This window comes from Brachyistius frenatus, unplaced genomic scaffold, assembly GCF_029030835.1.
Source record: "Brachyistius frenatus isolate BFR_SWC_R1_liver_20210118 unplaced genomic scaffold, ASM2903083v1 Contig_272, whole genome shotgun sequence".
Lineage (NCBI taxonomy): Eukaryota > Metazoa > Chordata > Actinopteri > Embiotocidae > Brachyistius > Brachyistius frenatus.
The window spans coordinates 70536-88839 of NW_027210871.1; the positions used below are offsets into that span (position 1 = coordinate 70536).

Here is an 18304-nt window from a genome sequence, read left to right on the forward strand (position 1 = left end):
TGCTGATAATTAGACTGATAATGTTAAGTGGGACGGAGACCGTGTGCACAGGCAAGTTAACTGCAACTGGGTCAGAGATATGAGATCGACAACAACTACCTCATATCACAGTGGCCAGTAAACTTATTGTTTGAAAAAAAATATCCACAGGGTTTTATTCAAACTCACCTTTCTTGGTCTAAGTACACCCATAAGTCCAATAATTTTAAATCATGCAGCATTTAATGACAAACATGTTGCAAAACAACCTCCAGAAAACCCTGCAAGAACTTTCCTTCAATACATCTTATTTCTTTAAGGTCTTTCCCCATTTCTCAGAAATGTTTGGTGTGGGTAACATGTCTAACCTTTATCTCTTTCTTTACTAAGAAAAAACTCATGAATAGTAGCAATACCGTCTTCTATAGGCCTAAATAATCTTAGATGTTTAAAAACAATATATTTGACTAGAAAGTCAATGAAAATATTTTTTGAGTGGGAGGTAAATTGTAATCAAGCTGAAAAGAGTTTCAATCAAGATTCATTCAATTGTTTAGTTGCAGAACAAAGAACTGCATCTACATCCCCTCACCAAATCATTTAGATATATAAATGAAAGTACCAAATATACATTATGAACTAAGAATTAAAAAGCAACAATATCTATAATGTAAAATAAAATTATAACTACAATAGAAAATAAGAATAGCTACAATGTCTCTTTTAATACCCACCTTTTAAAAATATTAATTGCCATTATTTTTTGCATGTAACATGCGTGTTATTCATGACATTATTACAAATACAATTTTTATTAAATAAAAAAAAATTAAAACGAAAATTTTGTCGTTAAAGCCCAGCAGACATGTAAAGATTAACTAGGTTCAAATTAAAAACAACAGCGATGTTTAAAACAGCAGAGAAGACGGCGTCACGCTTCACCATGGTTACGGAAGCAACGTCCAGTTGAGCGTGGGGGTGCGGTGTATCATGGGAAATAAAGTTGTTGTAAATCAGTTCTTGCCCCTCTTCGGTACACCGAGAGCTTGAAAGGAAAACGAACTGCAAAGCGAGACTTTTCCTCTTGAATTTTACCACGAAGGTGATAAGCAGTTTTCTTTCGAAGTGAGTTGAGGACGCTGCAAACAGCCACGCTAGTAGTTAGTATTTAACGGAATCGAAAAGGTTATTGCTAAAGTTAGCCAACTAGCTGTTATGCTAATATTAGCCCAGTGTGTCTAAATGCGAAAGTTTGGACAACGTGGTGTGCATTATATTATTATTATTATTATTATTATTATTATTATGTATTATTATTATGATGTATTATTGTACCTGTGTTCTCTACTGTCAAGTAGCGTACAGAAGACGTTTCGCTTTCTTGATTGGACTTCGTGTGTTTCGCTGCAGACGTCGGCTACTAATGTCTGCAGGGAAGATGCCCGACTGCCCTGCCTCTGCGTCCAAGGGCTTCAGCTCGACCCCTGTCAAGACTAGCCAGGGGAGAGACGTCCACACGTATCAAGGCTTGGACGACGGCGTCCTGTCCGACGACGAAGACACGTTTTCTCTGCTCTCTCCCATCTATCATGACAGTTTCGACAGCGATGAAGAGGACCTGGAGTCCATCTCGGCTCAGCAGACTTCCCCAGGGCTCTCCCTCTCGCCAGTCAGGTACTGCAGACGTTTTTAAAGCTTCTCTGACCTGTGCATGCCGCGCGGTGTTAATACATGTAGATTTGTGTTTGTTTTTATAGCTGTGAGCTACCAAAAACGTCCTCGGAGCCGATGTTCAGTCCAGATGTGCAGCCCGCAGCCTCACACACGCTTACTGCGTGGGAAATGTGGGTGGTGAACAAAGCCAAAAAGGACCGCCGTAGACTGGAGAAGAAAGCAGAAGAGGTAAGCCACCATGACTCTTAATCTCAATTCCTGTACTAAAAAATATATTATTACTTTTCTTCCTTTCCTTAGTTTTTTGGGGAGCTGCCTTTTTCTTTATCGTTGCTTCTGAATCACTTGCTTTAAAAAAAATAATAATGTTTTTTTTATATATATCATGAATTAAGGGGTACATACTCAAAGAGAAGAAAGAACAACAAGAAAGAGAGCAGGAACAGAAAAAGATTGCCATGGATGAGAAGATCCAAGGATGGCTGAAGCTAAAAAGAGAACAGGTGCAGAACTGCTTCTCAAAACCCAGTAAAATCGCAAGTTTTCAAGATTGCACATGCACACAGCAATGTTCCAGTTATCTACTATGCTAATATAATTTCTGTTATCTTTTTCCATTCTTAGGAGAAGCATGAGCAACTTCTCAAACAAAGGAAAGAGGAGGAGGAGATGCAGAGGCAGCAGGAGAAACAAAGAGAGATTGAACAGAAAGCTCAGCAAAAGTACAAAGACTGGCTGCTGAAAAAGAATCAAGAAAAAACAGAAAAGGAAAAGAAGGAAAAGGTAATGTGGCTCTTTTACAATTATGTATCCTTCTGAAAAGATTAAGTTCTTAAATTCATGAATAAACATATATATATATATTTATTTTTGACAGGAGGAAGCTGCCCTGAAGGAGAAGCAGGAAAAGGAGCGTCGTAGGCGGGCAGAAGAGAAGTTTAGGGAATGGCAGGCAAAAGCAAATGAAAAAAGCAGAGCTAGTCCCAAATCTCCTCGCTACCCAGCAAGTAAGGTCATTTAAGAATCTGGGAATTGTTAACTGTGCCTCCTTATTTTTTTGATTTACTGACACCTTAAAATGGATCAAATCTAAGTGCAGTGTGTTATCCAGTAACAGTAAGAGTAAAATAAGATATTTGCCTCGCAGAGAATGTAGATAGAATATTTATTTTGTGTCAATATTTTATTGATTTGTTGTTCTCCAGGTCCCTACGACAAATCATACCCATCACCGAGCTTCTACAATCCGATCCCCTGGAAGCCGATTCACGTCCCTCCTCCAGAAACATCACCGAAAAACACATCCGGCAAGAAACCTCAGAACCAGAAAAAAAGCCACCAGATCTCTGGCACCGCTCGTAAACTGAGAAACACTGTGAGAGCAGCACATTTGCTGCAGAGGAGATGACACAGCGGGCCAACGTCTATAACGATGATATGGTAGCTTAGTTACGCCCCCAATATAATTTCAGCACGACTCCTCTCCACCACCACGTCTCCTGAATTGAGACGTGTCATGGAGGGATTTCTGTTTTGCAATAAAGCCTTAGTTTGTATGTAAAGCTTTCTGAATGTTGTAGATTTCAAATGTTTACATGATTTTAGAGAGATGTTTATAATTTGCTCTGATACTTAAAGATACAGTGCGGGACTTTTACATGTAAAAGAACATCCATTACATTCAAACCATTGACAAATGAGTGCACACAAAGCTGATCAAGCCTTTCACCGCCAGATAGATCTCTGTATTTCAAAGTATACTGACTTTTAAAATCTGGTTTCTGGTGAGACATCCCCACAATGGCTGGATAAATGTATACTGGGCATGCTCAATGGACAGAGCATGCACACCAGCTGAATGCATCCAATTCTGATAGTGAATAGAGTCATTTCGTGGGGATTGTTACACCTCAAGATAATTGATCCACCGTTTTACAGCTATGGAGGCTGCAACTGAGCCTGTGACGTTAGCAGGTGTCGACATTGTTTTTGTAACTACTCTCACTGGCAGAAAGGGGGTGACAAAAGCTCCCCACTGCAGGTTTAAGTTAGCTTTCCTACCATATTGATGTCTAAAACAAAATGCTGGCTTCACATCTAAAAGACTGGAATATATTTTGTATTATCCTATAAATGTTATCCTATAAATATTTTTACATTTGGATAAAAGAAGCATTGTCAAAGCTCTCCGTCACTCTATTTGTTCCATCACTGAGTGGTAAACAAAAACAATTTTCATTGCATTTAATAATGACACCACAGAAAGAAGGTGGTCGGTGGTTACAGCCATAGATAGACCCAGCTCAGTCAAGTGCCACTCACATTCACACATTGTTCTGTGTCCAGCTGTGCCTTGTTCTTCTGTGGGCTGAGATGACGACAGACACAAGTGAGGGGGTGGAGAGAGAAAGAGAGAGAGACTGATTCAGAGCAGTATACTCCTTCGGTTTCAGCATCTCACTCTGATGCCAATGTGCGAAGCCTGAGGTAAAATCATTTCAATTTATACTGCTATAACCATCTCTAACCCATTCTGTTGTATTTTTATCTGTTGTGTTTTGGTGTGTCTCATTCTGTGGTCAACACCTTTCTGTTGTTGACTGCTGTGGAATGTGTTGGTTGACAGTGGTCAGGGAGAAAGCTAATAAAGTATGGCATTTTTAAAAGGTTAAATAAATCATTGTGGGGTTTAGCGGACAGCTGCTAAGACAAAGACTTAAAGTGTTTACATTCTGTCATGAGTCGTTACGTTACAGGAGTGGTTTAAGCTGTTTGCTGGGCGTTATTTTCACACTGAGCCTTATAAGCAAAACCGTTTCCTATAAAGACAGAAGTTTGTTTTCAGAGTTTAATTAATGACAATATGGTACATTTTAACTGTTTATTCATCTAGCTCAATCCTGTAACACAGTGCTTTTCCAAATGAATTTTAAATCTGCCTCTTCCAGGTATTGTGTCCTATTACAGAGCCTCTAAAGAAAATCCAAACCCAAGATGCAGTGGTGCAGGTGGGCTGGCAGTTGGAGATCACACCTACCGAGACAGGTAGGAGGCGTGTCTCAAACGGTGCCAGAATAAAAGTGAGCAGGTGAGAGGTAACAGGCATAAAGACAGATGGTCTAAAGGGCAGAAGTGGAAATGACACTTGTGATTAGACTTGAAGAATGTCGCTGACAGTGTAGCACCGATACAGAAAGAAGGTCAGGATGAAGAAAAAGCTTTTGGATTCTGACTTTGACTTGTTTTCCAGGAAAAGAAAATGAGTCTAAATCCTTTACTATGGGATGATTAAGAGGATTTTGTTTGTTTTTCCTGTTGAGTAGAGACTGTGAATGGTGTTAGAATGACAGAGGACACAAACAAGCTGTTAAACTGGATGTAACAGGTCATTCCAGGTCTTTTAGTATTTTTCTAATTTCTAAATGGGACAATATTCACCTGGAACCACACTGCCTGTTATGCTAGAGCTGGAAGAACCCTGATTTCTCCTTTTTTTTTTTTTTTACAAGGCTGTGACTGCTGTTTCTGTAAATAGTCTCAGTTATTATTGACACAACTTGGAAAGAACCAGTTTTCTTGCATAGAGGCACAGAGGTCTTGGATCTTGTGTTTCAGGGTCAGTGTTTTCTTTTCTTTATAAATTCCTCGTGTCACCATGCAGCCTGCTGGGCCGGAGATTGAGGACTCTTTTGATTTTCTTTATAAAATCATCCTGGTCGGGGACTCTGATGTTGGGAAAACCTGCGTGGTGCAACGCTTCAAGTCTGGCATCTTTATTGAGAGGCAGCAAAACACCATCGGGGTCGACTTCACTGTTCGTACCCTGGATATTGATGGCAAGAAGGTGAAGGTTGGTTACTGTCATTTTTTTAATCTCTTTTTTTCATTCAGGTTTTATTTCAGTTTGCATCCTCAAGATCACAGCTGGTAATGCACACTCAATTCCACAGGCATTAAAATAGATCTTTTTATATTATAGAAATACATGAATATGTGAGATGTGTTTGTGTGCATACTCTTGTCTTTAAGTAAATAATCCCTCTGCTTGTTTCAGTTGATCTGTTTCTTTTCCCTTTAGAGAAAGCAGAGTGACTGACTGCCTCTTTCAGATGATGTCATGCGTGTGTGTGTTAGCTTTCTGGGTGTGTTGGCTTGTTAACCGAATGAATATCTTCCAACAAACGTTGTTCAAAAAGGACTGATAACCTTCAAACATAGTTCACGGCACATCTGGGTACCTTAGGAAGTATATTTTGGAGGAACTTAACCCACACTGTGTAACTGGTTATCACATATTTGTGTGATTGCAGATGCAGGTGTGGGACACCGCAGGACAGGAGCGTTTCCGCACCATAACTCAGAGCTACTATCGCAGTGCCCACGGGGCGATGGTGGCCTACGACATCAGCCGCCGCAGCACATTTGAATCTGTTCCCCACTGGATCAGGGAGGTGGAGCAGTACGGAGCTGCTAACGTGGTCCTGATACTCATTGGTGCGTAAAATCAAAGTAGGCTGGACTAACTTATGTTGGTTAGTAAAACCTAAAACATATTCTAGGGTCCCTTCATTAACGGCATCCATCATGTTCCATATGTGATGTTTTTAAATCGGTTATTTATATTAAAATACATATTGTTTTTCTTGCAATACAACAATTGGAGAAGTCGGACACTTTGAAGTTTGTATTTTTAGAAATGATACTTGGATACTTAATTTATATCACAGCTGATTTTGAGACTAAGACTCTTTTATTGGTTATTGTGGACTAAATCCCTTCTATTGGTGTGTATATGCTAAGGATCAGATGATGCCATTTATAATCCTGTTTGTGCATCAAGTGTTAGTCCATTAATCAACTATTTTGATAATCAGCCATTTAAACAATTTTTTCAAATAATAACTCATTCTGTAGTTTCACCATTTTTAGTGTTAAGATTTTTTTGCTTATCGTAAAGTCAGTACATTTGGGTTTGGGATTTTTAACAAGACATTTGAAGTTCTCATTGGGTCCAGGATGGATATTTTTCACTTTTTGTATATTAATTTGACAATATTTGAAAAAAAACAGTTGTCCGATAATCAGTATTGGTTTCATCAGCTATTGCTCACACATACAATGAGTCGACTAAACAATATATTCATTGACTATTTTGATATTTCATCAGTTCAGTCATTTTCCGGCATTAAAAAGCTCAACATTCTCTGATTAATGCCTTTCAAATGTTGAGATGTGATATTTTAATTTGTCATGTATAATTATAAACGGTATATTTTGTGGGTTATTTACTGTTGGTTTGCGAAAGACAGATATTTTTCACATTTTTGGGGCATTTTAACAAAAAACTTTCAATAGAGACGGTGTCAGATCATGATTTTGTTGCAGGACCTTTTTAATTGACCCGTTATACCCGTCAGGTGCTCAGCATTTACTTTTCACCCCCGATTACTGGATAGCTGCAGATATCTGCTCCCCCTACTTGTTGTCACCGCTATTGTTCCGTTCTGTTCACTGCAGGTAATAAAGCCGACCTCCACGCTCAGAGGCAGGTGTTGTTCGAGGACGCGTGCACTCTGGCCGAAAACAACAGTGTGCTGGCTGCTTTGGAAACCTCAGCCAAGGAGGCCCAGAACGTGGAGGCTGCCTTCACCCTCATGGCCCGGGAGCTGATGGCACGCAGCGGCGTGACCATCACCGACGAGGCCTCTCAAGACTCAGCTCAGTTCATGTTGAGTAACAGCTCTCACCCAGTTCAAGGTGCTGTGTCTTCAGATAAAAAATGTGGGTGCTGATCCGGCTGAAACAGGGATGTGTCGATGAAGACGGTTGCAGCCTGAATATTTAATTTGCCCGTGTTTGAAAGGTTTCTTTACCATACAAGGAAAAATATGTAAAGAGAAATTGTATGTTGCATTGTGTGTGTGTGTGTGTGTGTGTGAATGTAGTTTTTACATATGTTTTGACTTTCAATATTTATACAGTAAGGATAATCGGTAACACATGCAAATGGTGGGTGCTCATCAAATGTCTTTTGTAATATTCTTCTGGGGATAACTGCTGCTAAATATCTTAACAAACCACACTGGAGGACTCTGTACTACGACAGCACCACAGTAAACACAACATTTTCAAAAGACGGAAAACTTTTTGTTCCTTTCATCCTCTTTTAATTTGACCCAGTATGGCTTTTACAGTGCATTACCAGAGTTCCATGGTTTAAACCTGCAATTTAACTAACCTTCATCATACATTGCTTTACCTGTCGCTTATATACAAGAAACCAGCATAAGAATTTTTTGCTGGTGCTCCAACTGTCATTAAAGTCTTCCAGAACAGACATTCACATTAACCATTCATGAGATTCTCAATTCAACCGCTTGACATAAAAATAGCATCGTTTTCAGTTCAGTAGACTCCTGCTGCATAATTCTGACAACCTCACAAAATAAGACCACACTTCCAATTAATATAATTACATCTAATTAAAGCTCAAATAAAACCGCTGAGGTACTAAACGAAAACATTGGCAACTGAATCTTGTCAGCAATATTGGTTACATATTCACTCTAGTTTCAATTTTGGTTTAGCTGAAATATGACCGCTAACTAGTCAAGACGTCAAATAAACCACTGTGTTGAGAATGAAATCCCTTTTTAATCTGAACAATAAGTAATCAATAAGTCTTTTTGGAGCTCTTACTTAATTAATTAATTTGAACATTATCTAGCTGAAAAGGTGGAACTACGTTTGAGCTATGTCTCAACTCTCATCACTCAATTTACAGATACTTTATAAAAATCTGAACATAGTAAAATGTGTGCAACTCAACAACTATGCTTGCGTTCTTCACAATGTGCGCTGTAAAAACTGATCTGATCTATAAAAAGGCAAGAAAGGACGGATGTTGATGAAGTCCACTGTACATACAGAAACAATGACGTTTGTATTATTAATTAACTCTGCAGCAGTCTGACACACTACCATGCACCACTGACTTAAAATGTAACTCTCATATATTTTGTGTTAAAACTGCATAATGTTGCTTTTTTTTTTTTGCTGCTGATTGGTGATCTACAACAGTAACAGCTACACCTCCCCTGTGGTAATCCCCCACAAAAAAGGTACACTCACAAAGCCTCTGTTAAGACCAGTTAAGGGTCAGACTGGAGAGCTGTGACATGGAGCCAGAGTTTTAGAGACTCTACTCCAGAGGCCATCCTTCCTGCTCGAACACCAGCTCCACCGCCTCCTTTACATCCTGCACTATGAAGGACGGCTGCGTGAGGCTGGGGTCAAAGCGAAAGTCCCTGTGGCCGTGGAAGATGCGCTGCTCTGTGACTGTTTGCGCCGGGTCTGAGGGCAGCTCCTGCTGGTCTCTGCTGTACACTCCTGTGCACACCAGGATGGAGCAGCACCCCTCGGGCAGGTCCTCCTCTGCCCCATACACACTTGATGCTCCGCCTAGTTCTGCTGATGACATTTTCGGGGTGTCGTCAACAGTTTCTGCCAAGGGATCGACACCTGCTCCGCCACGTTTGGCCTGCATCTGGGCCTTGGTGTGGCGAGAGGCCTGGAGGTAGCTGTTGTAGAGGTTGGCGCCGTATATGTCAGCCATGGGGTTGTCGCTATAAAAAGAGATGAGAGATAACACTTATAGTTCTAAAAATATCAAACACATTTTTAGGTGTCTAATGCAGTCTGAGTCACTCACCCTATAGCGTACAGCCTCTTCACAGGTGTGGCCCAGCCAAGTCTCTCCGCCTGCTGTCTGATCAGCAGCTCAGCGTAGTTATAAGTCACCACGCTGGGTTTACCGATCAGAGCCTCGTACTTCAGCTCGTAACCTGTGACCTTCTTGTACAGACTCTCTAAGGACACCAGGAACATACCATGACCAAACCTACAAGACAAGGAATATTATGTATAATAACTGCTGCAACTTTTAAAAGTTAAAATGACATGTATACGAGTGTGACATGCGTGTGCACCTGGGATTCTTTGCCTCCGCCATCCACAGCAGGTCCATGTTGCAGGCCAGGACGGGGATGTGAGGGTACCGCATGGAGCTCCAGGCATTGTCTGGGTTTCCATTGGTTAGGAGCACATCAATGATAAGCTGGAGGTTGGTCTCCCATCTGATTGGCTCACCAAATAAGATAACAGCTGTAGGACCACAAAAATGAAAGAGAAAAATCCATAAAACAGCCACATAGACACAGAAAGTGTTAACTGTCGTGAATTACGTAATTCGGTGTCCACGAGTGGAAACGTACCGTCTATTGGCCGTAAACCTTTGGTAGGTGGAATCTGTAAGGCAATTCACACAATTAGTAAGATGTTTAACTATAACTGAACTAAAACTGGCTTCAGAATTAATACTACTGACACCGTCTTTGGGTCTTCTGTTGTGATCCACAACATCTAGTACTGGGTATGCTTCTCTGAGCATATCTATAGTAACAACATCCTCAAAGCCCAGGCTGGGGTTTAGTGGGTTAAAGTCAAACATAGGTGAGAAGAACATAAGATATACTTCTAACAATTGCGTTGGTCTTCTATAATGGTTCCTACAGTGTATTTCACTATATTCCTTTATATTTCAAATAACCACATTTTGACTTGAACTAATGAGAAACAACATGAGAAAAAAAAGGAAAGAACTCCCACAATATTACACAAAAAAAGAGCAAGAAATCTATGAAAGGGTTTCACTGAGACAGACAAGCAGCAAAGGGAACAAAGGGTATAAAGATTAGATACTGATTAAAAAAAAGTGGAACATGAACAAAAACACACTAAATAAATAGAACTTGAACACTTGAAAGGTCAACATCCAGAGTGAGTGCAGGAACCAGAGTCCCTGAGTTAAGGCAGGATACTTGTGGGCGACTTCCTCAATAGGACCCTGTCCTGAGATCAGCACGCACATTTTGTGGAACTGGGTAAACATTCGCAAAGGACTGTGGGACAGCATCACCTGGTCTGGAGATACCTGAGATAAAGGACACACAGAGCCAATGAGTGATGTCGAAGGAAAAAAAAACAACACAAAGCAAGCCGATGATGATTTAAAACTTCAGTTTACCTCCACATCCAGCAGATGTGACAGATGTTCGGCTTTGGTCTGCCTCATGCTGTTCCCAGCGTTGGTGACAAACACCACTGGGACTTTGTATTTCCCATTGCGGTCCACCAGGTTCCTGAAGCACTGCTTGGCTGCAGGGATCAGCGTCCTGCCTCGAACCAGCACCCCGTCAATGTCAAAGAGGAGCCCGAAGGAGCTGGGGTCCTGAGGAGGGACCTGGGCCACAGAGTGGTAGGGGGGTAAGAAAATGTTAGTACGTATGGGTATCGCAATATTACATCTTGTGATGCAGTATTGATGCGCAAAAGCATTTTTAATTAATAGATTACATGCAAAGATTTAAGGAAAATTGCATAAAGATTGTATAAAGATATGATGGAGTTTGTTGCAGAGACTGTGATAAACACAAATGCAGATCCTGCTGTTCTGATTGCATAAAAAAAAGTAAACTTCTTTTCACATTGATGTTATGCATATGATGGTGTGTTCTTCACGCTGTGACTGTTTTCCTAAAACTAAATGAGAACAAATCGCAATATATTTAACTGTATTATATCATTCTTGTCAATTCACAGATCCAGAGAGAAGTGTCATGATGGGTATGAAAACAGGAGGTTGTTCATTAACTTGTGATATCACACACCGAGCAGTCTGAGAGATCTCATCACTTTGACCTGGGTGAGACTTTGCTCCCACAGTATCCTATATAAAGTACACAGCAGAGTTTTATTGGATTAGATAACACTGATGAAGTGGACGGTAATAAACGTAGTAACCGTTAGTGTGTTTACTGTGTTTCTGTCCTGGTGTTACATTTCTTTTACGGTAGGGATGTGTAACTACAGGGAACAAAAACAAAAAAAAAAAAATGTTAAAGTTGTTTAAGTACAACAGCCATCAAAGCATGCACTTACATGGCTGTAATTTCTTGAGGTCGAGGACGAGGTGTTTGCTTGTTTTGCTGCTCCCGCACAGCTTGATCTGAGCAGCTGCCGGACACTTTTTAAACACTTCATTCTCTGCATTTCTCCGGGAACTTGTGTGGAGGAGACGCCGGCGGGTAAACAATCACAGACAGTTAAACCAGGTAGATTTAGCTGAGCTTAACGGTAACTCATAGAATCGGACGGGTTAACAAATGGGTCATGATATATGCAAAAGTGAGAGGCTGCATGCAACTCTGAGCTATCTCATGCTGCTGCTGTCGCTGCCATTCAGTACCCAATATTCAGATGTTCAATACGCGCAACAGCAGGGAAGCGCATGCGCAAAGAAGCCAAACGTACGACGTCCTGGTGCGATATGCGTCATATATGAACATACCGGAAACACATGCGCGTGTTTATCGTTTTTGGAGAAATGAAACTGAAGTGCTACTTAACTGTAGTTCATTATATTGGTCAGACTTTACTTTTCAACATTATAAATATAATCGTTGACTTTGTGTTAAACGGATCATGACGTGTTTTAATTTTGAAGAACCTCAAAAATGAATTTTATTTTACATTCAAAATCCATTAAACCGTTCTCAATTTGTATTCGTGATTTTACACATTCGATAAAGTTTATAAAGAAAATAGGAACAATAATTGAAATAGATATTTCATAAAAAAATTATATTTAATTTTTTTTAAATTCTTCAAATTTAATCTACTTTATTTTACTTAACTTCTCCTTTATCGCAGTAGTCATTTTTTTCCTTCCCATGTCCTCTCGTGAGAGCTTATTGTTATTTTATCTTCAATTTACACTGGCAGAACATTTACTATTTACACTGTTGCTGGGTTAGGATAACTTGAAATATGTTTTAATGCATTTTGTCTTGCGCATGCTAAATTGTTTGGTTTTACCGATAGAATTACAACCCAAAGGGGATTTTTAAATGCCCATTAAGGAAATTACATTGTGACAGATTAAAGGCCATACGGAAGTTGATATTTTCATAATCGGGCACCTTAAAAAGTATTATAAGTGTACTAGAGAGAACAGAAATTCCTCAAATTAAATATCCCATATAATAAGTTCTCATTAAGCCACTTCTTTATGTTTTTTTGCTTTGCATTATAAAATGTTTTTTTGTTTGTTACGTACCTGAACACAATTCAGAAACAAAGAAAAAGGTGTATGCTCGGATCAAACAGGCTGTGACAACAGTTATTTTGTTAACTTCAATATGCACATGTAGATATATACTGTTCACTATACACATACACTATATATGGATATAATAAAGCAACTGTGTGTCCATTGATTTAAAACCACAAAAAGCTTTTATTGGTCCACAGTACAAAATATCAAAAACATTCAGTCCAGGTTTGACTAATAAACACAGCATAACAAACATCTGTAACTGAGGTAAACACAGGATGACATTATTTAGGCCATCTAAGCACGTTCTTCAGCTAAATCTCAACTCATTTTCCAGTCCGTAGATTTTAGCTTTCAGTGCCATCAGCTCACCCTGAACCTTTTTAGTCCTGGTGTTGGTCTGACGTACCTCATGCAGGATGGCCAAGTCCTGGTTGGGCCCAACATTCAAGGTAACCTGAAGAATGAAGGGCATCTTTCAGTGAATACTTAAACACATAATAAAACACTTTAAATGTGAATTCTGATATCAGAAGGGAGAAAAGTAAAAGTATTCCTCAGTTTTGTTTAAGCAGAATGATTTATAGTATTTATATCTTAAGAAAACTAACTTGGTATGATGAAAACAAATTAACTTTCTTGTGAACCTTTTCATGAGGAAAACAGAATGTACACAAAAGTAAGACGAGTGAGACGGTCTTCAGTCTTTTTACCTTGATGAGCTGTTTTTCCACATCTTTGAGTTTCTCTCTTAAGTGCTTCAGGTCCGTCTTGAAGCCTTCCACTTCCATGACCCTCCTCTTCTCCAATGCCTCATAACGCTGAGTCATCAGCTGGAGACGTTTGGCCATTTTTTCGGAACGCTCCTGCACAAATTAGTAAATTATAAGCATTAACAAACTTGGTGATCATCATAAAATATCAATAAACAACCTAACGGAGATGTCTATGAGGATTTTACGGACATAAGCATAAATCAAAGAAGTGTACCTTGAATATTTCCCTGCCTACATCCCCTTCCTCTCTGATTTGGGACAGTTCTGTCTCCAGAGTAATACACTGCTCCCTGAACATCTGTGCCAGACGGTGGGCTTGCTTCAGCTCCTCCTGGATTGTCTGATAAAATAGAACAGGGTAAATAAAACAAATCACTGACATTCACTATTGGTGTGAAACAGATTTTATACAGTATTACTACTCTGTAAAATAGTGAGAGAAATTACTCTTTAAAATCTAGATTTACCATAAAGAGATAGTTAATGTTACCTTTAGTTCCTCCTTATGCGCTTGTTCTGTCTCCGGCTGCTGCAGAGCGAGGAGCAGGGCGGTGCTACAGCTGGGCTGCCATGTTCGGCCCACTTCAGCACCAGAAGGTCCGGCCTTTCTCATACGATTGTGGCAGGAGTCTAATTCCCTCAGCAGCCGATCCTTCTCCACCATCAAGCTCTTCTCATGAGCTCGTGTTTCAAATTTTAGCTGCAAGAAATCTCTGGTGTTCTCATGCAACAGGTTCTGGGTCTGCTGGACCCTGATGTGTCAAAGGAAATAAATGAAGTCAGGCTGGAAACAGGAAAAAAAAAAAAAAAAAAAGTCCAGAGCCATCTTTTATAAATGACTAATGGGTTGAAACGAGTGTCATTTTAACAATACACCGAGTTATAGGTCGCAGTATTAAAAAGCTACAAATACAGATATCATAAACGCCACAAGACCCACTTGTCGGTCAGACAAGAGATGCGTTCTTGGTCTCTCAGCCTTTGTGCACATGCTTCCTCCGTTTTAATCCTGCGATCCTCCATCAGAGCTTCTAACTGCTCTTTGGACAGACGGGTCTGTTCCTCCATCTGAGCCTGCAGCGCATCCACCTGGAAACATGGTCCAAAAATTAAAACTCATCACCAAAATTGTGTCAACACAAGACAAATAAATACATTTTGCTGCTGCCTCCGTCAACAGCAGTGCAATGTTAAGCTTCTGTTCCGGTACGGCTGCCTGCTTCTCCAAACTAAAGACGTGCTGACCCCCATCTGCTACTTGTGAGTAATACATTTTGTTGTGTGTGTGTGTGAGAGATGATAGCACCCAAATCTAATTTCGTGCCATTCATTAAGTGAACGCCTACCTGTAGCAGTAACGTCTGGTTGTTGTTTTTGTATTGGTCCAAGCTCTCTCCATTTGCCCCGTCTGCTGTCTTTGTTCTCCTGTTGCTCTCTACTGAAACATGGAATCAAAGTGGTGCAGTCGTTTAAACACAAAAGTAGTTATGATGCCTTAATTAATAAAAATGTAACAAATATTTTTTTTCTTTTTTCCATATATTCAGCATACACTCAACTAATATTATCAAATTCGTTAGAATTTTTTTTTTTCCAAACCTTTCCTGGTTGCAGCAGGTTTTAACTTTGCTGGCCTGAGACTGAGATTTTCCTCCAATGTGGACTCGACAATCCTCCGTGTGATAGTGACCTGAAATAGATTTATCACATGCATTATATTGGATTTAAAAAATATATTATACTGAATTTTTGTCTTTTTTGAGGTTCTCAGTGTACTCAAGTTTTTGTTAATTCACAAAAAAGAAGACACTTTTACATTCCTCTCATCTATATTCCAATAAAACAGAATTTCTTTTATTTTTTGTGAAATAAACAAACATGTTGTTTTAATAAATATGTGCCTATAAGGTATTATTTTCTGGAAACCTTTAACGCAGTAGTAAGAGCAACTAGTAATTTGTTTAAGTATGCTTCAAGAGTGTTTCACATGAAATGCCAAATAATCTGCCACCTTATGGCTAAAGCCTGGAGAAGTGATTGTTAGAAATAACAAGAAATGAACATGCATATGTAAGAAATCACATTTTATTAATTTATTACAACCTTTTTTGCCTGCAGATATTTTGACACGGAAATTGTGTGTGTGACTAATAACATTAGCAATGCCCCTGCTCTATTTATGTGTGCCAACCAATCCAAAATGTATGAACGAGATTATTTACACTTATATCAAAACTTCTTCAAAGAGAAAGACCTGTGATGAAATAAGCATGCACCTTGTGAGGAGGCTCCCGGTGGAAATATGTGATCTCTCCTGCATCAGGACCCACAAGGGCAAGAAGGTGTTGGATTTTCTTCCTGTCCTCCAACTCTCTTTAAAACAGTGACGGGATTGTTATACAGATTTAAGTACGGAAGCACCAGTGGAAAATAACGGTAATATACTGTAAAGATAAATATGAAAGGCCTTGCACACACTTTGTAAGGCTTATAAAGTCGGGAGAGTAGGTTTAATTTTATTGCAGCCATTTTCACTCATCATATGTGGAAAACCTACCTGATCTTAAGTCGATCATTTTCTGCGTAAAGCCTCAAAGACTGCTCTCTCTCTTGGAAAAGGTAGACCTGCATGTCGCTCAGAGCATTTTGAAGCTCTGCGATCTCTCCCTCACGCTGTCGTACTTCCCACTGTAGCTTATGCTGGGAGAAGTAAAGATCAGTTAACATAGACAAATATACTCCAGCAACAGGTGAAAATCAGTGTCACATAAAATGACTGGTAACATTAACCTGGTCTTCTGTGATGCCTTTATACTTGTCCAGCATCTGAAGCAGCTCCTCGTGTTCACCATCAAACTGCGCGATCTTCTCTCTGTAGAACTCCAGCAGCTCCCTGGACGGACGCAGGTACGCCAGACGCTCTTGGATCGGGGGAAGTGGGGAGTCGGTTCCCTTACCCGGAGTATGAATGCTGGTTCCGTAGAGAGGGGGGAAAAAAAAAAGACTGCGTGAGACAAAAATGACACTACCACACACAGATTACACATTTGGGTAATTAATACTCACTGCTGACCCTGTATTTGGTCGAGGCACTTCACTGTAAAACCTGCGATATCGGGAACATTTTACTGGACACTGAATGTCTCCTACAAATTTTAGAAGGGCTTACCCCAGCATGTAAAACCATTAAAGTCGTAAGACTAAATCCATGTGGGATAAGACAGTAACAGCGGGGGACCAGACTGACACAATAAATCTAAATAATTCAGGGAGATTACGGTTAAGAGAATTACATCCGTCTCACTTTGTGCTATGGCACAAATTCTCTTGCGACAAAACGTCCCGTCTCCCTGTGTGTTAATTAATGTTCTTACCTGCGTGGTGTTGCATGTTTTGTTGGAGAGCCCATCCCTGGCACAAATCACTGAAAATAGGAGTGGACAAGTGGAATATTATTCTTTGTTGTTATCAGCACTGGAAACGAGTCTGTGGATCAATATTCACATACTTTCAGCATAATGACATTATGAGGAGGGAAGTGAAATATTACCAGCAACAGGTCTCCTCAAGATGAAAAAAAACAACATTTATTTATTTTTACACTAATTGCAGTAGTTATATGTTGTTCTATCAGTCATTTACCGTTTCCTACAGCATTAACCTATTTTATCTCACTAAAATATAAATTAAAAAAAACAATGATACACTTAGAAAACATTCATTAAAAAAAATAAAATAAAAAAAAATCCGGTGAAAAGCAACAATATTACCATCTACCCTATTTTAAATCAATGGTTTAAAATAGGACATTTGGGATCGGATAACAAAGATGAAAATATTTTAGCATATAGTTTTTATAGTCTATAAAAGGAGAGGTAACAGAGTAAGTACTGTATGTGTACACACTACATGATGGTACTGCCCATCGTGTATCTCTGTCGCCGCGGATAGGGCGGCAGGGGGAGCGGGACGTTTGAGAGAAGTCTGGTGTTATTGCACATATTTATTATTTTGAACGCATATTCAGAAAACAGTTGGACATAATGAAATACCACACACAAAAAAATGAAAAAAAAAAAAGAGCAGGTCAATGGTCGTTGCAAAGGAAGTCGCTTTAACGTTTTGTTTGTATTTTGTGAAGTCAGCACATTAAAGTGCAACAGCAACCACTGTAGTACATTTATATTCTTTAGCAAATATGGTAAACCATTTTACATACCCGTAACACACTGTCAAAAGTCTGGGGTCTTAATCCGCGGTGAGGAACAGCAGTGTTATACTTTTGAAAGCCGGAAGTTTCCGCCGTTTCGTCTTCTTCGTGGCAAATTGGAGAAAGGAAGTTATTTTGCCACCTAGCGGGATATATATGCTACTGTTCGATTTTGGGAGTGTCGTTAAATAACACAATACAATTTATTTTTTTAATGTCAGTTGTATGAAATTTAGGATAAATACTGTATTCTGTATACCATAGAAGGAGACAATTTTTTTTTTATTACCGCACCAATTGTCGATATTTCAGTCGGATTTACGAATCAGCAAAAGTTAAACGCTCAACCCTTCAAAATAAAAGCCTAAATTAAACATTCGAGTTTGAAATGAAGCACAAAACAAATAAAATGATATGTAAGAGAGTAATATGTTGTTTTAAATGTTAATATTTGTCGCACCCACTATTGAAAAAAACATTTCATACTGATTT

General features: G+C 39.4%; 4 protein-coding genes across 6 annotated transcripts; 2 read left to right on the forward strand and 2 right to left on the reverse strand.

The window, feature by feature from the left end:
• The first annotated feature begins 960 nt into the window (after nt 1-960).
• On the forward strand, nt 961-3215 carry ccdc34 (coiled-coil domain containing 34). Of its 3 annotated transcripts, none has more exons than XM_069721788.1 (7): nt 961-1104; nt 1390-1653; nt 1737-1881; nt 2049-2156; nt 2278-2436; nt 2531-2660; nt 2859-3215. In XM_069721788.1, the coding sequence occupies exons 2-7, from the start codon at nt 1403-1405 to the stop codon at nt 3059-3061; spliced, it is 996 nt and encodes a 331-aa protein (XP_069577889.1). In that variant the 5' UTR covers nt 961-1104; nt 1390-1402; the 3' UTR covers nt 3062-3215. The 3 variants fall into 3 exon arrangements, with proteins under 3 accessions (XP_069577889.1, XP_069577888.1, XP_069577891.1); XM_069721787.1 differs by having other exon boundaries at nt 961-1081; XM_069721790.1 differs by lacking the exon at nt 961-1104 and adding an exon at nt 1175-1243.
• Nucleotides 3216-3302: 87 nt separating this feature from the next.
• Nucleotides 3303-7731, forward strand: rab19 (RAB19, member RAS oncogene family). Its single transcript, XM_069721791.1, has 5 exons — nt 3303-4140; nt 4602-4698; nt 5315-5503; nt 5964-6147; nt 7171-7731. Exons 2-5 carry the CDS (start codon nt 4648-4650, stop codon nt 7443-7445), a joined length of 699 nt encoding a protein of 232 aa, XP_069577892.1. The 5' UTR covers nt 3303-4140; nt 4602-4647; the 3' UTR covers nt 7446-7731.
• A 924-nt stretch (nt 7732-8655) lies between these two features.
• Nucleotides 8656-11965, reverse strand: hdhd5 (haloacid dehalogenase like hydrolase domain containing 5). The gene is made up of 8 exons (XM_069721786.1): nt 11653-11965; nt 10739-10954; nt 10533-10645; nt 10040-10133; nt 9927-9960; nt 9642-9816; nt 9365-9553; nt 8656-9278 (listed from the first exon to the last, which is right to left on the reverse strand). Exons 1-8 carry the CDS (start codon nt 11761-11763, stop codon nt 8855-8857), a joined length of 1356 nt encoding a protein of 451 aa, XP_069577887.1. The 5' UTR covers nt 11764-11965; the 3' UTR covers nt 8656-8854.
• A 1024-nt stretch (nt 11966-12989) lies between these two features.
• Nucleotides 12990-17901, reverse strand: ccdc77 (coiled-coil domain containing 77). Its single transcript, XM_069721774.1, has 12 exons — nt 17822-17901; nt 16977-17026; nt 16393-16573; nt 16160-16302; nt 15879-15975; nt 15202-15292; nt 14949-15040; nt 14543-14691; nt 14093-14354; nt 13817-13942; nt 13540-13692; nt 12990-13283 (listed from the first exon to the last, which is right to left on the reverse strand). Exons 2-12 carry the CDS (start codon nt 17009-17011, stop codon nt 13137-13139), a joined length of 1476 nt encoding a protein of 491 aa, XP_069577875.1. The 5' UTR covers nt 17012-17026; nt 17822-17901; the 3' UTR covers nt 12990-13136.
• Nucleotides 17902-18304: the final 403 nt, after the last annotated feature.